The following is a 26,956-nucleotide window of genomic DNA, read 5'->3' as shown; positions in this document are numbered from 1 at the left end:
TCCTAAAAGGGTCCATACTACATGGAAAAGCTCTGTAGGGTAATATGAAATGCAATGGTGGAGGAGAACAATGTTGCTTTTACTTTCATCATTACCACAAAGTAAATTCACTGATTATCTCTTACTAATGTTTGGTCAGATGCAGGATGAGTTTCCCTCTGCCCACGTTCTACTTATCTCCAACTTGCAGATGTAAAATCCCCAGCTTCAACCACTACTCTCCTGTCCAGTAGGTAAACCAAATCCAGAGGGTCACCTGCCATGTTTGCTGTGCCAGTACAAATTGAGTTACATCCATGGTTGCCATGGCCACCAAAAGATCCTGAGCAACTAGGCTGACCCTTCAATCCCACCATGAACATTGAAGTTTCCCAGAACTAACTTCCCTGGAGTCCTCTACACAGTCTCATCTCTGTCCGCTCAGGTATGGAGACAATTGGTACGGGGGTGGGTGGCAGACCAGTAGAAATCCCAATCTCTTCCAAGTGTCCAACACAAAATAGAAACATGTGAGATTGATACTAATATGGAGAGGAAGCCTGGAGAACTCCTATAGATGACACCAACTCACCAAATTAAGTTATCACACTAAAGAAATCTCTTTTGCTGTATCTTTGACCAACAGAATACCTTTTCATTTCAGCCATAGGTCTCTCCTTTGGTGTTAGAAGCAGAAAGCTGTTACTGTTGAAGGAAGGATCTGGGTTAAATGACCTCAGAAAAACTAAGTGTGGTGAGATCTACTTGAACCTGGATGAAGCTAGGCTGGGAAGTTGAAAAACTTCCAGGAGGTGGCATTTGCAAGGAAAACTACATGCATGGATCGATGAAGCCTCCAGAAGTCCAGTTTAAAAAAATAAAAACAGAACCACCATGCCTTGGTTCACATCTTGTTCTAGGTTAGTGTTTTTCAAACTTGGCAACTTAGAGATGGGTGGACTTCAACTCCCAGAATTCCTCAGGCAGCATGCTTGTTGGGAAATTGACCAGCTTCACCATAGCTTGTTAAATAAACCACAACTGCCCGGGGGCTCCGGATCCATTCAGCCAGATAGGCTTCAGCGGCAGGACGACCAGATGGGCGACAGGCAGCCCAGGACAAAGGCCGGGTTTCTCACCACCCACTGCACGCGGCCAGGGCTCGGCTCTCTTCTGCGCAACTTCGTCCATCCATCCAGCCATCCTGGGCAGAAGGGCGCGCGCGGCCTCCACCTTCCCTCCCTCCGCGTTGCCCAGCCGTCGCCTGGCAACGGAAGCCGCCGCCGCCGCCAGCCGGGGAGCGCGTCTCGGAACTGGCCGGTGCCTTGCCGGCTTGGGACTGGAGAGGACCCTAGCTGCGCGGAGCGTTTTAATTCCCCCACGTCCGGGGCCATTAGCTAGCTCGAGAAAGTGTCCGGGATGTCTCAGAAAAACAAGCTCAACTTCGTGGCTGAAGCTCAGATCTGGTAAAGTCGGCGCTGGACCACCTCCTCCCCACCGTCTCCTCTTTTAATTCCCCCGATGTTCCGCTGCGGGGGTGGCGTAGGAAGCCTGCCCCAAACATCCAGCTTTGCCCTCCCTAAATCCTCCTCCCCCCCCAAGTTTCCAAATACAGGGAATGTTAACCGCCTTTCCCCAATCTAAGTAGTTTTTATATGTGTGGACTTCAACTCCCAGAATTCCATAGAGAGCATGGCCATTGCTAAAATTTGGGGAGTTGAAGTTCTTACATCTAGAGCAGTGTTTCCCAACCTCAGCAACTTTAAGATGTGTGGATTTCAACTCCCAGAATTCCCCAGCCAGCTAGCCAGCCATGACCTCCAGATGTGTTGACTAGGGATTCTGAGAGTTGAAGTCCAACATATCTGGGGTCACCAACTTGAGGAACACCTTGAGAGCAATCTCCCACCAGCAGTAGAAATCCCCAAGCTATAGATGTTTACTCAGGCACTCCAGTGCATTTTTCCCCAAGTATTTGCTTTTTATTTTAACTCCCTTGTACCTAATTTGTATTTGGACTGTGAAATGTGAAAAGATACCACATGTCTGTGAAAGAGAGAATGTTGAAAGAGAATAAGGTTTGCATATAGACAGAGAAATATTCAGTACTCCAGAATCTCCAGATGGTTGATGCCACAAATATAAATACTAACCATCCCATAAAATTGATGCCACAAATATAAATACTAACCTCCTCCAAACGGGTACCTTTCAGAAGTGCTGGCTGTGGATTAGGGAAATCCAAGTTTAGTTTTATTTTATTTTATTTTATTTTTTTAATTAATTAATTTATTTATTAATCAAATTTATCACCGCCCATCTCCCAAAAGGAGATTTTATTGTAAACTCTGGGCGGTTTACAATAAAAAGTTTAGTTACATTCCATACCAAATCTGAACATCTAGCGATCACAGAACTTCCCAAAGCCACAGAAATTTTATATGTACAGACCCCAAAGCATATGCTCATGTCCTTTCCCACAAAACTCTGGGTGCCCTTTCAAGGAAACTTGGAAAGCACTTGAATACTATACAGTTTGTAGTATTGCTTCTAGCAGTGTCTGTTTTGTGGCACAAAAGTACAGTTATCAAAAGAGGCATCAAGAGCACTGCTCTTAAAACTGAATTTCACAGGGATAGCAAAATTCAAAAGCTCACTCTTGGATGTATTCAAGATTCAAGCCACAATGTGTTAAGAGCTCTTGTCATAGTTTTTTTATTTTTTAATTTCAGAAGATAACAGTGTAAAAGCTTTTAATACTTGCCAGAATGCCACCCAATTTGGATTTTTTTTTTCTTTTGAACAATTGTGCTGGAGAGAAATAAATTTAAAAGTCTGGGATATTAGGGGCTGTTCTTTCCTCACTTTTTAAGATGATCCATAAGTTGTTCTCTACTAGTATATAGATATGTTTGCTCAAGATTGCACTTCTATTCAAAAGGTACCATAAAAATTGGGTGGACAATATAGCAAGTACCTGAGAAAATGTGATATTCTCTCCATTGCCTCTATCCAGTGCAGCCTTTTTGAATTTGTTATCCTCCACGTTTATGACTCCCTATAGAGTTTGTTAATGGTATTTATTATTATTGTAAAAGTACAATCCACAACGTTATTTTTTGTTTTGGCTGCTGAATACTTTTATTGAAGACTAGACAGCCCATGACCTGCTGGGTCATCATTTCAGAGATATTTCCTTACTAGATTCCTCAATGCCTTCAACAATGGCAGAGCTTCTAATGTACTGCCTTCACTGGAAAAGTTCTTAAAGATTCAGGGAGGTATCTGCCTTGAAAATAGCTCATGTCATTCATATTGAACTGTATAGCACAGTCAAATATCAGGAGTTGACCACAGAAAATGTTTTATGACATTTTGTATTATGTCATAAAATGTTTTATGATAATTTTATGTCATAAAATGTTTTATACAATTTGCTAAATTTTAATTCTACAGGAGTCATGGGTCCCAGATTTTGGATGCATTCTGTAAGTTAGCCCATCTGAGGTACTTTTCTTCAAAAATTGTTGATCTGTGAGCTACCGTTTCTCCCACTTAAAGGTTACAAACAAACAGAGTTTTAGTGGTATATAGATTGAAGATACATTGGGGGCGGTATATTTCTTTGGGAGAACTGATAATCACCATCATTTTTCTAAGTATTCTCATATCCTACTGTATGCTGTACATGGCATGGGTATGTTTGAGACAGGTAACCTAGCCAACATCTTTTCCTTAGTAAAAGGCATTATGTAAGTCTTGATTGCCCCAAAACATGATGGGCAACTGAGGTCAGTATCCATGGGCCTTTCTGATGACAACCATGGTATATGGAAGATTTGCAACTTAGAGTATAGGAAGAATAAACAGTAGAGTATGAATTAACAAATGAAATGAAATGAAAGAAATGGAAACATAATGTATCTGTGAAATTAAGAGGAAGAAAAGCAAAGTGATAAACGTGAATGAAGGTGGTCTAATCTTGTGGAGTCCAGCTAAACAATAATATGAAGTATAGTGAAGCTGTAAGCTTAATTATGAATGAAACAACTAAATGGTGTCAGAAAGTATGAATTGGTATCATCTGCATTGTTGTGAGTGTGAATGAAAGTAGGAGTTTTTAGGTTGGCAAATGGTAATAATGAAAAAACCAGGGAACAGTTTGGGGAAAAAATACGCAGCATTCTGAATGAATGGGGTCAAGGGGAAAAAGTTATTTTGATGGATTGGTGGAAACAAGATGCGAGAGTACAAAAAAAGTCATTGGTTAGAAAAAGTAGGACCAAGGGCTCCACACCAAGGACTCTGCGCTAAGAAAAGGTTTATTTGTTTCAATTACATGGTTTAAGTAAATTCTTTTTATGTGTACACTTGGCAAAGGAAGGAATCTAAATCTAAAAGCATGATTGATTTGAACTTTTATGATGAAAGGAAAGGATGCAAGGATGATGAAAGGTTCTGAATGTAGGACAGACTATTATTTGGTAGCGTTCAAGAATATACCTTGGGAGGAAATGAACATAGAAAAAAAGAAGGAAGTGAAAGAAATGAGGGGGAAAAAGTAGAATGATTGAGGAAAAAATATGGGTCCCTTCTGACACCATTTAGTTGTTCGAAAAACTATTAGAAGATAAATATACTGTATGGATTGACTGGGCTAGATGACTCTTCCAATTGAGCAAACGAAAAGTGGACATAAAGAAAGTTGATGTGGAAGCTATCAGAGAACTGTATGGAATGAGCCTGATGGGGTGTATGGAAAATAATAGTTGGAATGATGCAATGGAAGAGGCTGTAAGAGAGGGGAAAATGTGTATAAGAGAATGATTGCTGCGAAAAAATTAGGGTAACTAGAAAATATTGTCTTCAGCAAAGGATCATTACATTGTCGTGGTGCTGGAGCTTGAGCACCTCAGTGATGCCATGAGCTGAACCATGAAGGGCCACCCAAGACGGGAAGGTCATGACAGAGAGGTCAGACTAAATGCGATCCCTGGGGAAGGTAATGGCAACCCACCCCAGTATTCTTGCCGTGAAAACTAAATGGATCAGTACAACCAGAGATATGTCGGTATACCATCGGAAGATGAGACCCCCAGGTCGGAAGATGGTCAAAATGCTACTGGGGAGGAACAGAGGATGAGCTCAACTAGCCCCAGACGTGATGATGCAGCTAGCTCAAAGCCGGAAGGACGGCTAGCGGCCGACGGTGCTGGTGGTGAACGGCGAATCCGATGTTCTAAGGATCAACACACCATCGGAACCTGGAATGTAAGATCTATGAGCCAGGGCAAATTGGATGTGGTTATTGGTGAGATGTCAAGATTAAAGATAGACATTCTGGGCGTCAGTGAACTGAAATGGACTGGAATGGGCCACTTCACATCAAATGACCACCAGATCTACTACAGTGGACAAGAGGACCACAGAAGAAATGGAGTAGCCTTCATAATTAATAGTAAAGTGGCTAAAGCAGTGCTTGGATACAATCCAAAAAACGATAGAATGATCTCAATTCGAATTCAGGGCAAGCCATCTAACATCACAGTGATCCAAATATACGCCCCAACCACAGATGCTGAAGAAGCTGAAGTAGAGCAGTTCTATGAGGATCTGCAGCACCTACTGGACAACACGCCTAAAAGAGATGTTATTTTCATCACAGGAGACTGGAATGCTAAGGTGGGCAGTCAAATGACACCTGGAATTACAGGTAAGCATGGCTTGGGAGAACAAAATGAAGCAGGACATAGGCTGATAGAATTTTGCCAAGACAACTCAATGTGCATAACAAACACTCTCTTCCAGCAACCTAACAGACAGCTTTATACATGGACTTCCCCAGATGGACAACACCGAAACCAGATTGACTACATCCTTTGCAGCCAAAGGTGGTGGACATCTGTACAGTCGGTAAAAACAAGACCTGGAGCTGACTGTAGATCAGATCACGAACTACTTCTTGCACAATTTAGGATCAGACTAAAGAGATTAGGGAAGACCCACAGATCAGCTAGATATGAGCTCACTAATATTCCTAAGGAAAATGCAGTGGAGGTGAAGAACAGATTTAAGGGACTGGACTTAGTAGACAGGGTCCCAGAAGAACTATGGACAGAAGTCTGCAACATTGTTCAAGAGGCGGCAACAAAATACATCCCAAAGAAAGAGACAACCAAGAAGGCAAAATGGCTGTCTGCTGAGACACTAGAAGTAGCCCAAGAAAGAAGGAAAGCAAAAGGCAACAGTGATAGGGGGAGATATGCCCAATTAAATGCAAAATTCCAGAGGTTAGCCAGAAGAGATAAGGAATTATTTTTAAACAAGCAATGCGTGGAAGTGGAAGAAGACAATAGAATAGGAAGGACAAGAGACCTCTTCCAGAAAATTAGAAACATTGGAGGTAAATTCCAGGCAAAAATGGGTATGATCAAAAACAAAGATGGCAAGGACCTAACAGAAGAAGAAGAGATCAAGAAAAGGTGGCAAGAATATATGGAAGACCTGTATAGAAAGGCTAACAATATCGGGGATAGCTTTGATGTCAGTGAGCTAGAGCCAGACATCCTGAAGAGTGAGGTTGAATGGGCCTTAAGAAGCATTGCTAATAACAAGGCAGCAGGAGACGATGGCATCCCAGCTGAACTGTTCAAAATCTTGCAAGATGATGCTGTCAAGGTAATGCATGCTATATGCCAGCAAATTTGGAAAACACCAGAATGGCCATCAGATTGGAAAAAATCAACTTATATCCCCATACCAAAAAAGGGAAACACTAAAGAATGTTCAAACTATCGAACAGTGGCACTCATTTCACATGCCAGTAAGGTAATGCTCAAGATCCTGCAAGGTAGACTTCAACAGTTCATGGAGCGAGAATTGCCAGATGTACAAGCTGGGTTTAGAAAAGGCAGAGGAACTAGGGACCAAATTGCCAATATCCGCTGGATAATGGAAAAAGCCAGGGAGTTTCAGAAAAAGATCTATTTCTGTTTTATTGACTATTCTAAAGCCTTTGACTATGTGGACCATAACAAATTGTGGCAAGTTCTTAGTGGTATGGGGATACCAAGTCATCTTGTCTACCTCCTGAAGAATCTGTATAACGACCAAATAGCAACAGTAAGAACAGACCACAGAACAACGGACTGGTTTAAGATTGGGAAAGGAGTACAGCAGGGCTGTATACTCTCACCCTACCTATTCAACTTGTATGCAGAACACATCATGCGACAAGCTGGGCTTGAGGAATCCAAGGCTGGAGTTAAAATCTCTGGAAGAAACATTAACAATCTCAGATATGCAGATGATACCACTTTGATGGCTGAAAGCGAAGAGGAACTGAGGAGCCTTATGATGAAGGTGAAAGAAGAAAGTGCAAAAGCTGGCTTGCAGCTAAACCTCAAAAAAACCAAGATGATGGCAACCAGCTTGATTGATAACTGGCAAATAGAGGGAGAAAATGTAGAAGCAGTGAAAGACTTTGTATTTCTAGGTGCAAAGATTACTGCAGATGCTGACTGCAGTCAGGAAATCAGAAGACGCTTAATCCTTGGGAGAAGTTGTTGTTGTTTATTCGTTTAGTCGCTTCCGACTCTTCGTGACTTCATGGACCAGCCCACGCCAGAGTTTCCTGTCGGTCGTCAACACCCCCAGCTCCCTCAGGGACGAGTCCGTCACCTCTAGAATATCATCCATCCACCTTGCCCTTGGTCAGCCCCTCTTCCTTTTGCCCTCCACTCTCCCGAGCATCAGCATCTTCTCCAGGGTGTCCTGTCTTCTCATTATGTGGCCAAAGTATTTCAGTTTGGCCTTTAATATCATTCCCTCAAGTGAGCAGTCTGGCTTTATTTCCTGGAGGATGGACTGGTTTGATCTTCGTGCAGTCCAAGGCACTCTCAGAATTTTCCTCCAACACCACAGTTCAAAAGCATCGATCTTCCTTCGCTCAGCCTTCCTTATGGTCCAGCTCTCGCAGCCATATGTTACTACGGGGAACACCATTGCTTTAACTATGCGGGCCTTTGTTGTCAGTGTGATGTCTCTGCTCTTAACTATTTTATCGAGATTTGTCATTGCTCTTCTTCCAAGGATTAAGCGTCTTCTGATTTCCTGACTGCAGTCAGCATCTGCAGTAATCTTCGCACCTAGGAATACAAAGTCTTTCACTGCTTCTACATTTTCTTCCTCTATTTGCCACTTATCAATCAAGCTGGTTGCCATAATCTTGGTTTTTTTGAGGTTTAGCTGCAAACCAGCTTTTGCACTTTCTTCTTTCACCTTCATCATAAGGCTCCTCAGTTCCTCTTCGCTTTCAGCCATCAAAGTGGTATCATCTGCATATCTGAGATTGTTAATGTTTCTTCCAGAGATTTTAACTCCAGCCTTGGATTCCTCAAGCCCAGCTTGTCGCATGATGTGTTCTGCATACAAGTTGAATAGGTAGGGTGAGAGGATACAGCCCTGCCGTACTCCTTTCCCAATCGTAAACCAGTCCGTTGTTCCGTGGTCTGTTCTTACTGTTGCTACTTGGTCGTTATACAGATTCTTCAGGAGGCAGACAAGATGACTTGGTATCCCCATACCACTAAGAACTTGCCACAATTTGTTATGGTCCACACAGTCAAAGGCTTTAGAATAGTCAATAAAACAGAAATAGATGTTTTTCTGAAACTCCCTGGCTTTTTCCATTATCCAGCGGATATTGGCAATTTGGTCTCTAGTTCCTCTGCCTTTTCTAAACCCAGCTTGTACATCTGGCAATTCTCGCTCCATGAACTGCTGAAGTCTACCTTGCAGGATCTTGAGCATTACCTTACTGGCATGTGAAATGAGTGCCACTGTTCGATAGTTTGAACATTCTTTAGTGTTTCCCTTTTTTGGTATGGGGATATAAGTTGATTTTTTCCAGTCTGATGGCCATTCTTGTGTTTTCCAAATTTGCTGGCATATAGCATGCATTACCTTGACAGCATCATCTTGCAAGATTTTGAACAGTTCAGCTGGGATGCCGTTGTCTCCTGTTGCCTTGTTATTAGCAATGCTTCTTAAGGCCCACTCAACCTCACTCTTCAGGATGTCTGACTCTAGCTCACTGACCACACCGTCAAAGCTATCCCCGATATTGTTATCCTTCCTATACAGGTCTTCTGTATATTCTTGCCACCTTTTCTTGATCTCTTCTTCTTCTGTTAGGTCCTTGCCATCTTTGTTTTTGATCATACCCATTTTTGCTTGGAATTTACCTCCAATGTTTCTAATTTTCTGGAAGAGGTCTCTTGTCCTTCCTATTCTATTGTCTTCTTCCACTTCCGCGCATTGCTTGTTTAAAAATAATTCCTTATCTCTTCTGGCTAACCTCTGGAATTTTGCATTTAATTGGGCATATATCCCCCTATCACTGTTGCCTTTTGCTTTCCTTCTTTCTTGGGCTACTTCTAGTGTCTCAGCAGACAGCCATTTTGCCTTCTTGGTTTTCTCTTTCTTCGGGATGTATTTTGTTGCTGCCTCCTGAACAATGCTGCCAACTTCTGTCCAGAGTTCTTCCGGGACCCTATCTACTAAGTCCAGTCCCTTAAATCTATTCTTCACCTCCACTGCATATTCCTTAGGAATATTAGTGAGCTCATATCTAGCTGATCTGTGGGTCTTCCCTAATCTCTTTAGTCTGATCCTAAATTGTGCAAGAAGTAGTTCGTGATCCGAACTACAGTCAGCTCCAGGCCTTGTTTTTACCGACTGTACAGATGTCCGCCACCTTTGGCTGCAAAGGATGTAATCAATCTGATTTCGGTGTTGTCCATCTGGTGAAGTCCATGTATAAAGCCGTCTCTTAGGTTGTTGGAAGAGAGTGTTTGTTATGCAGAGTGAATTGTCTTGGCAAAATTCTATCAGCCTATGTCCTGCTTCGTTTTGTTCTCCCAGGCCATACTTACCTGTAATTCGAGGTGTCATTTGACTGCCCACCTTAGCATTCCAGTCTCCTGTGATGAAAATAACATCTCTTTTAGGCGTGTTGTCCAGTAGGTGCTGCAGATCCTCATAGAACTGCTCTACTTCAGCTTCTTCAGCATTTGTGGTTGGGGCGTATATTTGGATCACTGTGATGTTAGATGGCTTGCCCTGAATTCGAATTGAGATCATTCTGTCGTTTTTTGGGTTGTATCCAAGCACTGCTTTAGCCACTTTACTATTAATTATGAAGGCCACTCCATTTCTTCTGTGGTCCTCTTGTCCGCAGTAGTAGATCTGGTGGTCATTTGATGTGAAGTGGCCCATTCCAGTCCATTTCAGTTCACTGACGCCCAGAATGTTTATCTTTAATCTTGACATCTCACCAATAACCACATCCAATTTGCCCTGGCTCATAGATCTTACATTCCAGGTTCCAATGGTGTGTTGATCCTTAGAACATCGGATTCGCCGTTCACCACCAGCACCGTCGGCCGCTAGCCGTCCTTTCGGCTTTGAGCTAGCTGCGTCATCACGTCTGGGGCTAGTTGAGCTCATCCTCTGTTCCTCCCCAGTAGCATTTTGACCATCTTCCGACCTGGGGGTCTCACCTTCCGATGGTATACCGACATATCTCTGGTTGTACTGATCCATTTAGTTTTCACGGCAAGAATACTGGGGTGGGTTGCCATTACCTTCCCCAGGGATCGCATTTAGTCTGACCTCTCTGTCATGACCTTCCCGTCTTGGGTGGCCCTTCACGGTTTAGCTCATGGCATCATTGAGGTGCTCAAGCTCCAGCACCACGACAAGGTAACGATCCTTTGCTGAAGCTTGGTAGAAGAGCAATGACAAATCTTGATAAAATAGTTCAGAGCAGAGACATCACACTGACAACAAAGGCCCGCATAGTTAAAGCAATGGTGTTCCCCGTAGTAACATATGGCTGCGAGAGCTGGACCATAAGGAAGGCTGAGAGAAGGAAGATAGATGCTTTGGAACTGTGGTGTTGGAGGAAAATTCTGAGAGTGCCTTGGACTGCACGAAGATCAAACCAGTCCATCCTCCAGGAAATAAAGCCAGACTGCTCACTTGAGGGAACGATATTAAAGGCAAAACTGAAATACTTTGGCCACATGATGAGAAGACAGGACACCCTGGAGAAGATGCTGATGCTAGGGAGAGTGGAGGGCAAAAGGAAGAGGGGCCGACCAAGGGCAAGATGGATGGATGATATTCTAGAGGTGACGGACTTGTCCCTGGGGGAGGTGGGGGTGTTGACGACTGACAGGAAGCTCTGGCGTGGGCTGTTCCATGAAGTCATGAAGAGTCGGAAGCGACTAAACAAATAAACAACAACAACAGAAAATATTGTACAATGAGTATATGGAGAAGAAGAGGGTTGGTTGGTTGGTTTATTTGATTTATTTAATTCGTTCAATTTGCAAGAGCAGCTCTCGGCAATTTACAATAAAAAACATGAAAACAAGGAATTAAAAATGAAATAAAATATAAATGAAAAAACCACAGAGTAACAGAATAAGAGAAATAATAATAACAGAAGCCTCTGAGGCCCATCAGCATGTATCTCATTCAAGGGTCTTACACTCTACACAGGCTCAACCCACTTTCTGGCCCAATGCTTGGGGGAATGCTCTTTAGGGCCTTCCAGAAAGACAGAAGAGTTGGGACTGTCTGAACCTTGGGAGGAATGATGTTCAGTAGGGCAGGCATGGTAACAAAGAAGGCACACCCCTGTGTCTCCCTAAGTGACCTTGTTTCATGGAAGGGACCCAAAGCCTGATTGCTCTGCTGGATTTCATGGGACAAGCAGAGACAATTGGAGGTAGCTAGTCCTACAAGTAACCCAACCCTGTGCCATGAAGGCCTTTATAGGTGATAACCAAAACCTTTAAATTGCACCTGGAAGCTTATAGGGACCCAGTAGGTGTTAAATAAGAGCAGAAAGAGACTTGAGCCCTGGAGAACCCCACAATGCAGGAGCCTTAGGCTAGATCTCTCACTCCCAATAATACCAGCTGGGAAGAGCCATGGAGGAAGAAGGAAAGCACTGTATTCCCACTTCTAAATCTTGAAGGTAGTCCAGAAGGACAGATTTGCATAGAATAGAGTCAAAGAGAACAAGCAAAGTTTAAAAGAGGCAAAGAAAATGTAGAGCAATTCTAATGGAAATATACTATAGTTTTGGAAGTTTTCAAAGTGAGTGGAAAGGAGCCTCCAACAGAATGAAGGTAATTGAGAATAAAAGTGATGAAATTATTTGGGATGAAACTAAAGTGAAGGAATTCTTATTTGGAGGATCATCTTCACATCCCTCTAAGTTAGCACAAATGTGCCCCAATAACTTTTTTTTTCTTATGCCTTGTCCTCATGACATTACTTTCATTTCATCCCTGGCCCATAAATTTAGTTAGATTTCCTTTTCTTTTCTCTTATCTTCTGCCATTAACTTCTTTTATCCACTACTTCTCACTTTTCTTTGCTGTGCTTAATGTTGCTTACCCCAAAAAGGAATCGTGTGATAGGTACCTAGACATAAATATGTTGTCGTCATCATCACCACCACCACCATCATCATCCCATGTGCCCAGCTATGCCATTTACTCACCTTTTACTTTTAATGCTCTTGAGAAATATGTTCTGGAGCATTCCTCCTGTGCATGGGCACCACAGCAAACCAAGATTAGGTCAAAATGACAACATGTACATGGCAATGTCATGATGCAAATTCTGCCATTACGTACTTACATCTTGACATCTGACATAAGTACATAATTTGCAGTATTTGTCTCATGATATTACATGATACAAAATAGATGTAATCATGTATTTTTTGTTGGCTTTTAATTTTTAAAAGCCATATGCCTTCTCCACCACCATTTGTTAACTCAGGAGCACCTTCAGCTGAGCAAATACCTCCCAACCTGTCTGTGAAAAAGTATAGGCTAGGAGAACAGCAATTCTTTTTGCTCATACATCCCACACAAACCCATGTACTTAATCCATTATCTGGATCAGGGTTTCTCAACCAGGTTTTCATTAGATGATTTTGCCAAGTTTTACAAACACCTTTTCTGCTTGGAATAGGAAGGATCACCTTGAAACAGAACGTGAAGCTGTCCGAAAATGGCCCAAGCGCTGGGGATTTCTGTTGACCCCAGTTGAAGAGGTAACATTTATTTCTGTGTAATATCCATATATGAAGAATGAATATATTTCATGGCCTATATTGAACAGCAATTGGGATGCATATGCTAGAAGAAGTGGGATAGTATGTTGTTAGATATTTTTAAAAGAATTGTCTCTCTCAGCCTTAGAAAGTGGCCTCAAGGTAGTTGACGCAATTAATTAGCAACTGGAATAATTTTTTCTGCAAGAGAGTGAAAGGGATGTGTAACCCTGTAGGGTTTAACTGCATGACAGAACTTGAGTGATAGAGTAGTTGCTTTGTATGCCAATCCTAGCTATGTCTGTGTATTACCTGTACATCAAAGGGAGCCTAATAGCACTATTTCAGACTAATAAATGTTGTTAATAAACAAATAATAAAATTCAATATCATCTGTTAGTCTGAAAAGGCACTATAAAACTCCTGAATTTTGGCTACCTTGGACTAACGTGGCTGTCCTCCTACAATGTCATGTACTGCTTGGAAGATATTTGTCTAAAGCTAGAGAAAGTACTGCTTAGCAGACTATATTATCCTTCCCCAGTCTGATGCCTTCCGGCTCTGGTGGATTTTAGCTTCCAGAATTCTCCCAGGCCTTTGTCTAAGTATCACATCTAAACTCTATATTAAACATTTGGGTTATGCAACTGTATAATAGTAGTAGTAGTAGTAGTATTTTGGGGTGAAGGATATGCATTTATTTTATTTTTTTAATTTTATTTATTTTCTATCCTGCCTTTATTATTTTTTATAAATAACTCAAGGCGGGGAACATACCAAATACTCCTTCCTCCTCTTCTTTTCCCCACAACAACAACCCTGTGAGGTGAGTTGGGCTGAGAGAGAGTGACTGAACCAGTCACCCAACCAGCTTTCAGGCCTGAGACGGGACTAGAACTCTCATACCACGCCTGATTGGCTCTTGGGCTGAGAGAGAGGGACTGGCCCAAGGTCACCCAACCAGCTTTCTTGCCTAAGGCGGGACTAGAACTCTCAGTCTCCTGGTCTCTAGCCCGTTGCCTTAACCACTAGACCAAACTATCTAAGCACATTACAAGACTTACTTTAGAGGTGTTAAGCATCTAAATATTTAAGTATATAATAATAATATTTAAGTATGTTAGATATTTACTGATAAGGCTTGCATTTTGTGCTAGCTTAGCCATGTTTTATGGAATAATCTACCATTCATGGATTGACAGTGCACAATACCATAAACTGTGGTCTACAAACCCCTCTTGCTGGGTTCACTGGCATTCACAGGGAGCAGGTCAACCATGTCAAAATGTGGGGGCATCCAGGCAATCAAAGCTTCACTCCTTTTTAACATGCGTTGTACAAACTAAAAAGAAGCAGGCTTTGATTACTGTGGCTACTTCTGCCATTTTGATGATCCCCTGTGGAACCACTGGCTGGGTTGCTATAACTTTCTGCATGGAACCAATCATGTTTCTCAGTCCCCTAGCTGATCTTATACTCATTTACCTGGGAGAAAATCCCACTGAAATCTGAGTAAAGATGTATAGTGTAAGTTACATTATCTTAAGCTATATTACATTACTTAAGTCTGTCCTCCAGATTCTGTTGTTAGCTTCAAAATGAGAACCCATTTTCCATGTGAAAGATGAATTTCAACAGCAGCCAAAGGGGTATAATAAATAGCCTTGTACCAGATGCCAAGTACAAGGTCTTCAGGTACTGCTTAGATGGGAACAGCATAAATATCTAGATGGATATGAACTACTACAATGTTATCACAATGCATGGCTCAGTCTGAAGTGCCAATTTATTTTATTACATTTTTCCATTTTTAGTTGATAAAAGTTGAAAAGAAAGAACCCACTAAGCCTAAGATCCGGCTTCCAGAACACTTACAGATCCGACCTGTGACACCAGTGGAAAAATATATTAAGGTTAGACATTTGTGAAGTAGTTTCAAGTGACAGCACATTTGTAAAAAAAAAATAATAATAATGAACAGCACATACTTTTTCAGAGGCCATCTAAAGATTGGAACCATTATATATTTCAGCTGGTTTTTTTTCAGATCTATGTAAATTGGGGATCCTCAAACTCTTCAATTCATCAACCTCTTTATGAAGTTTCAGATTGTTCATCAACCCCAAACATTATATGAAAATAATTTAATAAACACTTTAACTAATAGTACTACAAATAACAACAACAACAACAATAGGCACCTTGGGTGCAATCCCAAAACATCTGGAGCATTGATAGAATCACCATCAGTCAATTACAAAAGGGAGATTTAGTCCTGTAGTCTTAAAAAAAGCTGTTCTTCCATTTTATTTTGGAGGAAGAGCAGAAAAATCCAGATGGAAGTAATTGGTCAGAGGCTGTAAAGTCTGGAATGGTCCATTGGGCAAATTTGTTTAAAAATCCTAACCAATTTTATTAATTTATAAGAACATTTTTTTAAAACCTCTGTGCAAGAATTCCTCACTTTAATGTTGCATTATGTAGACCAGCGTTTCCAACGCCTTCCAGATGTGTTGGATTCTGACTTTCAGAATTCCTAATTAGCATGGTTTTTAGACACAGTGGGAATGGTTTTTGAACATAGTATCTCAAAATTCTGGGAGCTGCACACGGGGAGAGCTCCAGTTTGGGAAAGTCTCATCTAGAACTATTACATTTTAGGCTCAGGAACAACACTGAAACAGCCTTAGTCACCTTGATTGATGACTTGTAACAGGAAAAAGGTAGAAGTGCTATCCTGTTGGGTCTCCTGGATGTCTCAACATTTTTGGCCACTGTTGAGCTTGGTGTCTTACTGAATTGGCTTTGTGGAGAAGAACTTGGAGGCATTGTCCTATTCCTACCATCGCCAGAGATTAACAAATGATCACATCTGTTCAGCCCCATAACAAGTAGACTGTGGGACTGCAAAGGATTCCATTCTCCCTGCTGTTCAATGTCTATATGATGTCACTGGGGGTTGTCATCTAGAGATTTAAGACACAGGCTCACCCTCTCCCCCCCTCCCCCTCCCATCAGAATCTACTAGAGGAGGGGTGGAGATGCACAACCCTTGCCTGAAGGCAGTAATGGGCTGCATGAGGGTCAATAAACTGAAACTAATTCCTGATAAAATGGAAACACCATGGATACGTAGCTCTCATATCCAAGAATTAGGAAGATAAATGATGTTGCACTCTCCCTGAAGGAAAGACTATGTAGTTTGAGGGTCCTCTTGCATTCAAAGCTCTCAATAGAGATAGAAATTATTTCTGTGGTGAGCACTGCGTAATACCCAGCACTGATTGCTGTACCAATTATGAACCTTCCTAGTTTATGAGAGCATTGCTTCAGTGATCTATGCCTTAATAATGTCAAAACTGAATTACCACAATGAACTTGGTGTGGGTTTCTCCTTGAAGATAATCCAGAGTTTGCAGCAAGTGCACAGCATAGATGCTAGGCTAAGATGTAGGACAGCTAAGTGAAATCATGTAACACAAATACTTAAATAACTACACTGGCTATCTGTGAGGTATTCATATTATTTGCTAGGCCGTCACAGCCTTAAACCCAGAACTTAACATAGAGCCTCTCCCCTTATGAGTCAGTACATATGTTAAGACCAACCACTTTAACTACACTTGTAAATCTACCTGGGTATGGCCCAAAAGTGTTTTCTATAATAGTATCTTGATCTTGCAAATCCCTGCCTGTTCATGTAATGTTACAGCCAATTCTTGTAAGCTTTCGTCTCCAGCTGAATATTGAGTCAGATCACTCAGGCATTTTGTTGAACCTGTGCTACTGCATCTTGCCTTGCTGTTTTACTTCTGTCTGTTTTTAATGCAACCCAGAGGTTGCAGGAAAATTTGGTGCACAGAAGGGAAGGTTAAACTTGCAAATTAATCCTACCTATATTGTAGGATAGTAAGTAGATGGAAATTTGGGGGAAAATTAGAAAGCTTTTTGTCCCATATCTGTTGACTTCCAGGTAATAATTTAACTAGCCTCAACTCTAAAGGCCATGCAAGGGAAGGGGGAAAGAAAGGAAGATAGCTTGGGACGAGCAGAGAGAACTATCTCAAAAACATATACAAGACCCCAATTTTTGGTGTGGCAAGACAGACAAGAGAAAAAGAAGGAAGAAAGGAAGAGTCCAGTAGAATCTGCTGGGAGAGGACAACAATTCAAGATGGTGGTTGCAACATGCAATTGAAGCCCCACACCTTTCTACATGGACACATACAAAAGGGGAGGGGCTTTGATCATGACATTGTGACCACCATCTTGACTTTTTTAACACCCCTCCCCCAAGAAGCCTCTAGAAAAGTGCTTGAACTAGCAGGGCTGGGAGTCCCCTCTACTATCAGAAAGACTACTCTTGAAGAAGAGAAGGCACAAGGCTTTATGTAAGGATTGGTAGCTGAATCACTGGGCAGGATGTGTATGTGAAAAGCTGCAGGTTTCACCTGTGAAAAGAAACTGAGAAGCATTCTGGAGATCTAGCCCAAGAAGAGAAAGGTGCTAGGATGAAAATGAAAGAAGAGCTGGTTGAAGACTTGATCCATGAAAGCAGCAGTCACCAGCCAACTACAGGAGTCATTACAGAGCCAGATAGAGTGAACCCATTTTGGAAGGGTGGGGGGAAAATGTTGTTTGATTACTGGATTGTTCACTCAAAAGCTTAGTAGTGTTTCTCAACCTTGACAACTTGAAGATGTGTGGACTTCAAGTCCCAGAATTCCCCAGCCAGCAAGCTGCCTAGGGGAATTCTGGGAGTTGAATTCCACACATCTTCAAGTTGCCAAGGTTGAGAAACACTGGTTTAGTATAAAGTTCCTGTTGTAGCGGTGGGTAGACTAGAGTTAGAAAAGGGAGATTCCTCTTCCTATGGGAGGCCTCTACTGGGAGTGAGGTCATCCTTAGAGATACCCCTGGTCCCAGAGGGCTTGGCAGCAGCTCGATGACAATCAATTCTATAGGAGCAGACAAGTTCCTACTTGGAAAATCTCTGTGCACAAGAAGCTTATGAACTCAGTTACAACTCTAGGGTTATAACTGGGGCTACATGATTTTGTGTTGCAGTTTGTATTGTGTTTATATCTCCATTGTAAGAGCATGTAATGAAAAGAGATCACACATTTTATAAATAAATCAGTGCAATCTGATTAGGTTTTGCAAGAAACAATCCACCCAGGATCAAGCAAAAAAGCTCTCTGTCAAGATTTATCATGTTTTATTGCACCACCATGTTTACAACTAGAGCTTTCCAGAGACCAGAAAATATGCATGCAGGCAAATTCATGTTTCCCAAAAGCACAGGAAACATGCATGCATTCTTTGCCCCTTGTTCCCTCTGCATTTTGCTTCTTGGCATGACATGTGCACTGGCAGTCTGTAAATATGGGGATCTAGACCTTGGCTTTTCTGTGTATTGTTTACAAGAAATGGCTTGCTCATCAAAAAAAAAACAAAGCAAAGCAAAACAAAGCAAAACAAAAAACCAAATGGATTTGGGGATTATGTGGAGGACAATGCTATGCGTTTAAACAGCTGTGGCTTGCAATTGTAATTTATTTTCTTTTATGAGAATGAAAAGCTACATATATCCCTTCCCCTGGATGGTCTAGGTAAAAAAACCTTCAGCCCCTTTGTGCTCCCTCTGATGTAGAGCAGCATGGAGGTACAAGGACATAATTGCCTCCATTGTTCCACTCTGTGGGTGGCACGTATGGCCATGAGAAGGAAAAGAAAGAAGAGGCAATCATTTCAAAGGAAATACTCCACCTTGATATCACAGACATTTCCCGGCTTGGCTCAGGAACAAAGCGAAAAGGGCTTTGGCAACAGAACAGAAACATTGCTTTCTTTCACTGTGTATTTCTGCACAGGGTAAGTCCCCAGATGTTAAAGTGTTATGGAAGAGAGGACATTCCACAGGCATTGTGGAAGTAATTCAGCCCAAGCAAGCACAGCAGCCAGGGCTGAGATGAAGGAGGGGCTTCAGTCTTTATATCAAGCCTCCTCCCACTCCCTCCTCTAGATTATTCATTAACTAATTTCATTTCTACTAAAGAAGTGAGAAATTGACACAGATTTCCCCAACTGATGTACTCCAGATGTGTTTGACTTATGAATCACAAAATTCTCAGATTTTGCCCATGCTGCTGAGGATGAGCCTTTCCCCACTGGCCCCCAACATGGCCCCAACATGGCCTGACAACATCATTTTTTCTGCTGTGATCGCATGGCACCTTCTCATATAGCAAAAATATAGCATGCTGTTTTTCTATTAAACATCAGCAAACATCCAAAACAGCTGACAAAATGGGTCAAATGGAAAGCAGGCAAAAGAAAGGGAGGAAATAGACGTGCACAACAGTCAAGAATTTATATTATCTGTATATCACCATATTTTGCACATATTATGCAAAGAACCATAGGACGGGGAAAGATGGAAGGAAAGAGAAGAGGATAAAAAGCAGTGAGGTGGAGGGACTGAACTACAGCAGTGTTGGGAACAACAGTGATAGGAACACTGTTGGAAGACCTGAAGCGGCAGGATGGGACAGATCATCCTGGAGAAGGTCTAGCTACGTGATCGACATTGACTTGATGGCACATAATCAGAGAGAGATAGGCAGAGAACTTTCCAGAGCTACCGGAAACAATACTGTAGGTAATTAGCACTGACAGTCCCAAAGGGAGCAGTCTTTGGTTATTTATTTAATTAATTTTTAATCCCACCTATAATTTTTATCAACTCAAGGCAGCATGCATACATGATGAACCCACTCCCTGTTTTCCCCACAACAACCTTGTTAGGTGAGTTGGGCTGAGAGACAATGGCCCATAGTCACCCAGCCAGCTGTCATGTCAAGGGAGGACCCCAGCTCATAGTCTCCTGGTTTCTAGCCCAGGACCTTAGCCACTACACCAAACTGGTTGGTTATTCCAGCTTTAAAGCTGTTATGTACATAACAGTAGCAGGATAGAGATGGAGAATTGGACATTAGGTGATCCCTCCTCTATTCTGTACCATTAAAGAAACAATTTGGCAGACAGGGAGGATGTATGCAACAGAAATAGCACCGAGATGGTCAGAATGCTTCCTCCCCATTGCCTCTAAACAGAAAACAGAATCTGGAAATCAGAATTTGTGGATAGGATAGGATAAGCATAAATAATAATGCTGCTTGTGACATGGGTCCCTTAGTTACTCTTACCTCTCTGTGTGTGTTTTTCTTTTTAACTTATTCAACTTGGGTTATAACAACACATGATATTGGAGTAAGGGCACCTAAAGATGATAGACAGAGTATTGCAGAAAGATGAACCCATCTCTGCTGGAAGAGTACAATTGGCAGATGTTTTCCTGCCAGCTGGTGAAGTGCAGGAGAGGGAGGGGCAGCAAAGCTGGAGGAAATCAAACAATTGCTTTCCTTATCATGCACTGCACACAAAATCAGGACAGCTCCATTAGCAGTGGGTCACAATAGACACACCAGAAGCAGGATAAGGATCAGCAATCAGGACAGCCAATTTCATGGCCATATAGTTTTCTGCCGCTTCAAGGATGGGTGGATAGCTCTTTAACACAGCAGTTGAGAAAGGCCTTTAGACTGCATTAATTATTCTCCATGCTGAAGTCATCTTAATTAATAATCTTTCTTGTTTTTGTTCATAGAACTCATTAATTTTCTCCTGCCCAAAAAGAAACAAACTTTTGTTTTGCAGAAAAAGCTTTAATGTTTCTTATCAACAAAGCAGCTAATTCTCATAGAGCACTTGCTTCCATATCAGTGTTACTAACTGTCCTGACATGTCGAAGGAAGATTTTACTACCTGTGGAAAGTAGATTATGAGCTACTAAAACATTCATTTAAATGAGAAATGTTTATTTTTTTATTTACAAAGATTGGGAGTAAGATATAAAGAAGGACAAACTAATGACAACAGGTACAGCAACCACCTTAGAATTGATAATGAATATATTAAATGGAAAGAGAGATAAAACTTCTCCAGAATGATCTGTCCCTAACCTGGTCCGTCAGGTCTTCCAATGGTGCACCCATTGTCACTGTAATCAAGTCCATCCACTTTGCTACTGGTGAATCCGTCTTCTCTTTTCCCACTTTTTCCAGCATTATAGACTTCTACAGAGAGCTAGGCCTTCGCACAATATGTCCAAAATATTATAATTCCTTGTTTTAATAATGAAATGTTAAAAGGTATACACCAGTGTTTCTCAACCTTGGCAGCTAGAAGATGTGTGGACTTCAACTCCCAGAATTCGCCAGCCAACTATGCTGGCTGGGGAATTCTGGGAGTTGAAGTCCACACATCTTCTAGCTGCCAAGGTTGAAAAAAACTGGTATACACAATTGGAGTTCTCAAACCTTGGATGACTGCAATTGTCCTCTGTGGGCTCTTGCAAGCAAAATGGGGAGCAAAGCCTGGAGTGAGATTTGACAGTGCTACTGCTTTGCTTGTGCAACCTGTTTAGAGTTAAAACAATTGGCAAAGACCCTCTAAGTGGCCCATGAACTCCTGAGGGGTCCCAACCCACAGTTTGAGAAACACTGGGATATGGAAAATTAGGGGCTTTTTGCAGAAAGCGAGCAGGTAAACATCATCAGTTCATGGGGTTGTGGGAGTTTGCCGGCTGTTTATATGGCAGCTTGTCCTACCATCCTTGATTGGGGTATTGTTTCTTCATTGATTGCTCTTTGAATGGGGTATTGTTTCTTCCTTGATTGCAGCTGTTTATCTGCTGCCGGTTCCTATTTATCTGGTTGTTAATTAATAGGCATGTGCTGAGGAAGGGTATGCTTAGGGCTGTTTGCCCCTTTCTTTGACCTTTGGCTGATTCCTTTTTTAAATGGTTTGCAGATGGAGTTTATCTCAGTGGGCCTGCTAATGGCTGATTTGTCAGAGTGCCAAGGAATTCTCTTGCATTTTTGGATCTGGCTTGGTCTAAAATGTCTGCAGTTTCCCAATTGAAATTTGTCAATCTGTTAGGAAGTTAAAGAGCTTTCATATCATGACTTCTGACTGTTCATGGATATGTTCTTGACAATCTTCTACCTAGATTTGACTAGGTTAGGGGCTGACTGGGTTAAGCATGTTATGGGAAGGAGGCTTGTGTGTGGAGATAATACTTAATGCTTCCACTGCCTTTCATTTTACATCTGTTGAGACTTGAAGAGAACATTCTGTTTTTCTTGCATATATTGACTTCCGTTGCTGCTCTTAAGTTTAAATGTTGACTGTATAAGTCAGTTGTGATTCATCACTTCAGATATAATTGCTAAACAAAGACAGATTCCGACTGAACACTAGTTAGAGCCACTATTAAGACCTACCTGGTGGCGATAAGAGCAGCGAAGCGCCAATACTTCTCTGCCCTTATGTCCGCAGAATCCCGCCCAATGGCCCTGTTTAAAATCACACGATCCCTTTTGGGGACAGTGGGCCTAGTGACCCACCTACAGGACCGTGCGGAGGAGTTTTCAGAGCATCTGCAGGATAAAATCGCTTGGATCCGCTCTACGGTAGATTCCAAGCATGAGGCATGGTCCATGGAGATACCAAGGGAGCGGACTTACCTAGTTATCTGGGAACAGTTTGATCCTGTTGGACCCGAGGAAGTGGACAGGATCCTCCAGACAGTAAATGCCACCACTTGCCAGCTAGACCCATGTCCCTCCTGGATGGTGAAAGCTGCTCAGGAGGTGACATGTGGATAGGTCCAGGCGACGGTTAATACATCCTTGAGGGAGGGGTTGTTTCCATCCGTCTTTAAGGAGGTGTTAGTACAGCCCCTCCTCAAGAAACCATCGCTGGACCCTACTGTATTAGACAATTTTTGTCCAGTCTCCCACCTCCCCTTTTTGGGGAAAGTGGTTGAGAAAGTGGTGGCATTACAGCTCCAGAGGGTTCTGGATGAAACAGATTATATAGACCCCTTTCAGTCAGGTTTCAGGCCCAGATATGGAATGCAAATGGCATTGGTCACACTTATGGATGATCTCTGGCGGGAGCAGGATGGAGGGAGTGCATCCATCCTTGCTCTTCTTGATTTCTCAGCTGCTTTCAATACCATTGACCATGGTATCCTTTGGGGGCAGCTCAGGGAGTGGGTGGCGTGATTTTGCACTGGTTCACCTCCTTCCTCCAGGGCCGGTCCCAGTCGGTGGTGATGGGGGTCGGGGGAGAGATCCAACCCTCGACCCCTCCATTGTGGGGTGCCGCAGGGTTCCATTCTCTCTCCTCTCCTATTCAACATCTACATGAAACCGCTGGGTGAGATCATCCGTCACCATGGGGTGAGGTATCATCAATATGCTGATGATACTCAATTGTGTATCTCCATCCCGGGTGAAGTAAGTGATGCTGTGACTGCCCTCTCCAGGTGCCTGGAGGCTGTGGGGGCCTGGATGAGGAACAACAGGCTTTAGCTGAACCCTGATAAGACAGAGTGGCTGTGGGTTAAGGGCTCTTCCATATCCGGGACTTTGTCATCTTTAGTTCTGGATGGGGTTGTACTGCCCCAGACAGACCCGGTGCATAACTTGGGGGTCCTCTTGGACTCAGGGCTCCTGCTCGAAGAGCAGGTGGCAGCCGTGGCCAGGAGTGCCTTTGCGTAGCTTCATGTTGTGCACCAGTTACACCCCTTCCTGGATTGGGAAGCCCTTCGAACAGTCACTCATGCCCTTGTTACCTCCCACATTGACTACTGAAATGCACTCTACGTGGGGCTACCCTTGAAGAGTATCCGGAAGCTTCAGCTGGTCCAGAATGCGGCCACACAGGCTATTTGTGGTGCCCCTAGAAGGGCGCATATAACACCCTTGCTATGCAAGCTGCACTGGGTACCAGTTTGCTTCCAGGTCCAATTCAAGGTGTTGGTTATCACCTTTAAAGCCCTACATGGCATGGGGCCAGGTTACCTGAGAGACCTCCTCTTCCCCGTCACATCTACCCGCCCCACCCAATCTTGCAGAGGGGGCATGCTGAGGACCCCGTCAGTAAGAGAATTCCATCTGGCGGGGTCCAGGAGGCGGGCCTTCTCTGCAGTAGCACCCACCCTTCGAGACATCTTGCCCCCGGAGGTGAGGCTAGCCTCATCGCTCCTGGCCTTTTGGAGAAACTTGAAGACCGGCTCTGCCAGCTGGCCTGGGGCGGGGAGGAGAGGAGTCATGCCTGGGGTTGGCTAGTGCCTTGAAGCACCCCTTCCACCTGAAGACTGAATGAGATACAGCCATCTGGACTTTATTTTTATTATTAATATGTAATTTTATAATGTATTTTATATATTTATTGTTTTACTGAGTATTTTGTTGTAAACTGCCCAGAGTCCCTCCAGTGGGAGGAGATGGGCAGTGACAAATGTGATAAATAAACAAGTTGATTGATATCAGCTAATGATCTAAGTGTAGCATTCCCAGGTGGCATTAAGGATGTCCTTTTGCTTCTCACATGGAGAAGAAAAGGGGACGACTGAATTTAAGGGTATGCGTAATGCATTATATAGAACATGGAACTACTGTTTTTAATTCTGGTGACTCTCTCTAGAATGATTAGCTCCTAAACTGGAATCATCTGGGTACAGCTTTTTGTGTTCCTGAATTTTCTTCATGTGATAAAATAGCTTTTCCCAATCTGATGTTTTCCAGATGTGTTGGACTTCATCACACTGAGGAAAGTTGACATAAAACACAGTTGACTGGTGGGGACATAAATATGGGGAAAGCCAGAGGAGAATAGGTTGGACTTAAGAATATTTAGGAACACTCATGTATTTAAGCATTAAAATATGAATAAGGTTGACACAGGATAGTCAAGCGTTGGTTTTACAGAACAATCCTGCTGATTTTCAGAACATCTTGATAAATCCAACACTCTCCTGTTATTTATATATGTATATGACCAGTCCTATCGGGATAACTCAGTACAGGTCTTGAACAAATGCAAAATAAAATAATCATAATCAAAGGTGGGTTTTTTAATTAATTTGTTCTTTATAAAATACATTCAACAATAACATGGGCAAAAATACAGCGTAAGACCTAATGAAAAAATAAGTAAGGGCATGTTCAGTCTTCCCTTAGAGTCAGCTTATTCTCTCTGATGGTTCCCTTCTGCAAAAGAAGTGAAGTTTGGTGCAGACATGAAAAAGGTGTGAGTTGTCTTCCTTTAAGTAAGACATTGCATACTAGCAGAAATTTTCATTTCATTCCACCTTCAATGACAGAGCATAGTATGGGTGTTGCAGATCCACTGTTTTTCAGTGGTAACTTTTCATTATTATATTTGCTCCCTTTAATTTATGTTTGGATATTTATATTCTGTCGATCAGTGGTCTTGAGTTTGGATTGATTATCGAAAGACAGGGTGCAAGAGCCTAAATAAGTAAATCAAACAAGTGCTCCTCACTTCCAGATCTATCCATCCCCGCCCGTCCCGAAAACGACCCAAGGGTTTATCGGCTGGAGGTCTTCAGTTCCAGGCTTAGAACTCGAGCGTTATTCTCAGATCAGAAGCTGCAAAGGGGCCTTTTACAAGGACTTGAAATGGCCAAATGAACCAACTGACTGACTTCAACCAATACGTAGGCAGACCTTGGTTTCTTTTACTTCCTTTCCTAAGCATCTTTCAGCCATTTCTGCTAGCTCATCACCTTGGTATTAGTAACAAGTTTGTGCATCACCTTTGCAATGCTTGAGGTTAAAATTAATTATGACACAGTAAGCATAGATTAGTATGGCAGTATTAAAAACCAGTCATATGCAATGTGTCATGTTATTTTACTATTTGTTAACCTGAGTAGGTCCTCTTGCTTCATAACAGTTTGGGAACCCAATGCCATGATTTTAAAAAGCGTAACTTCTTGCTTGCAACAAGGGTTTTAGCAGAATGGAACACAGGAACCAATGCCTAGTATGCTCAGGGCAACCTGTGACCCGTATGACCCCCCAAACCTGCTCCACACCCAAATCCTCTTGAACTATAATTGATGAAAACCAGTGGCATGACTTCCTGCCATTTTGAGGTAGGACACACACCAAGCTAGTAGCCCAGGCTCTAAAATAAACTGAATGTAGTATTACAAATAAACACCTACCCCAAAACAAGGAAAAAGCCTAGGCCCCTCAGCTTCAGAAACCTCCCACCAGAGAAGATGGTGGGAAAAGGGATAAGGCCATCAGATCCGGGCTACAAAGCTCCAGGCAGCTCCTTGACAGAAGCAAAAAGATACAGAAAACTAACACTAGATTAGATTTACTAATCATTTATTTTCATGGACAACTTACATTGTCCATGAAGTGTGCAGTTTCTGATCTTGTTCCTGGCTGTGTTCACACAGCCTGTTTAACCTGACTTTGTATCAACCCACTTTCTGTGTACTAACAAAAAATTGAATAATAACCATATTGGTCAGAGGTGGGTTTGTACAACATGGAAAGCCACAGAATTCTAACTAACTTAGCAAGCTTAGGAAGTAATGTGAATGTAGCCACTAGGTCTCTAATTAAGCTGGTTGAGCAGGTTGTGTGAACCATCTAATATCTAATGGGGCTACATTTGATTGCAATACCTATGCTGGGAAATGGTTTTAGGAACGTTCTGTATGTGTATTGCTTAGTATACTGTTTTGAAACCTTTTGCTTGGTGACACTGGTCCTGCTGCTCCTTCCCACTGCTGCTGCCTTTTTAAGCAAGCAAACTGTGACAAGCATGGAGAGATCAGACAGCATGTTGGGTATACTTGCCCACTGTTCTGGATAGCTGAATGGATTCTAAGACAAAAATCCCTTTTGAGTCTGGCTTGGCTCCTGGTGGGTACATGGC

The 26,956-nt window shown here is 42.4% G+C and overlaps 1 protein-coding gene across 1 annotated transcript; it reads left to right on the top strand.

Annotated features, from left to right (window-relative positions):
- Window positions 1-1,398: 1,398 nt before the first annotated feature.
- CIMIP1 (ciliary microtubule inner protein 1) lies at window positions 1,399-25,702 on the top strand. Its single transcript, XM_063298891.1, has 4 exons — window positions 1,399-1,445; window positions 13,039-13,120; window positions 14,935-15,033; window positions 25,547-25,702. The coding sequence occupies exons 1-4, from the start codon at window positions 1,399-1,401 to the stop codon at window positions 25,700-25,702; spliced, it is 384 nt and encodes a 127-aa protein (XP_063154961.1).
- The last annotated feature ends 1,254 nt before the right edge of the window (window positions 25,703-26,956 follow it).

Source organism: Candoia aspera, chromosome 3 (genome assembly GCF_035149785.1).
Source record: "Candoia aspera isolate rCanAsp1 chromosome 3, rCanAsp1.hap2, whole genome shotgun sequence".
Classification (NCBI taxonomy): Eukaryota; Metazoa; Chordata; class Lepidosauria; order Squamata; family Boidae; genus Candoia; species Candoia aspera.
Note: the sequence above shows the minus strand (reverse complement) of the source record. Positions and strands in the feature narration are given on the sequence as shown.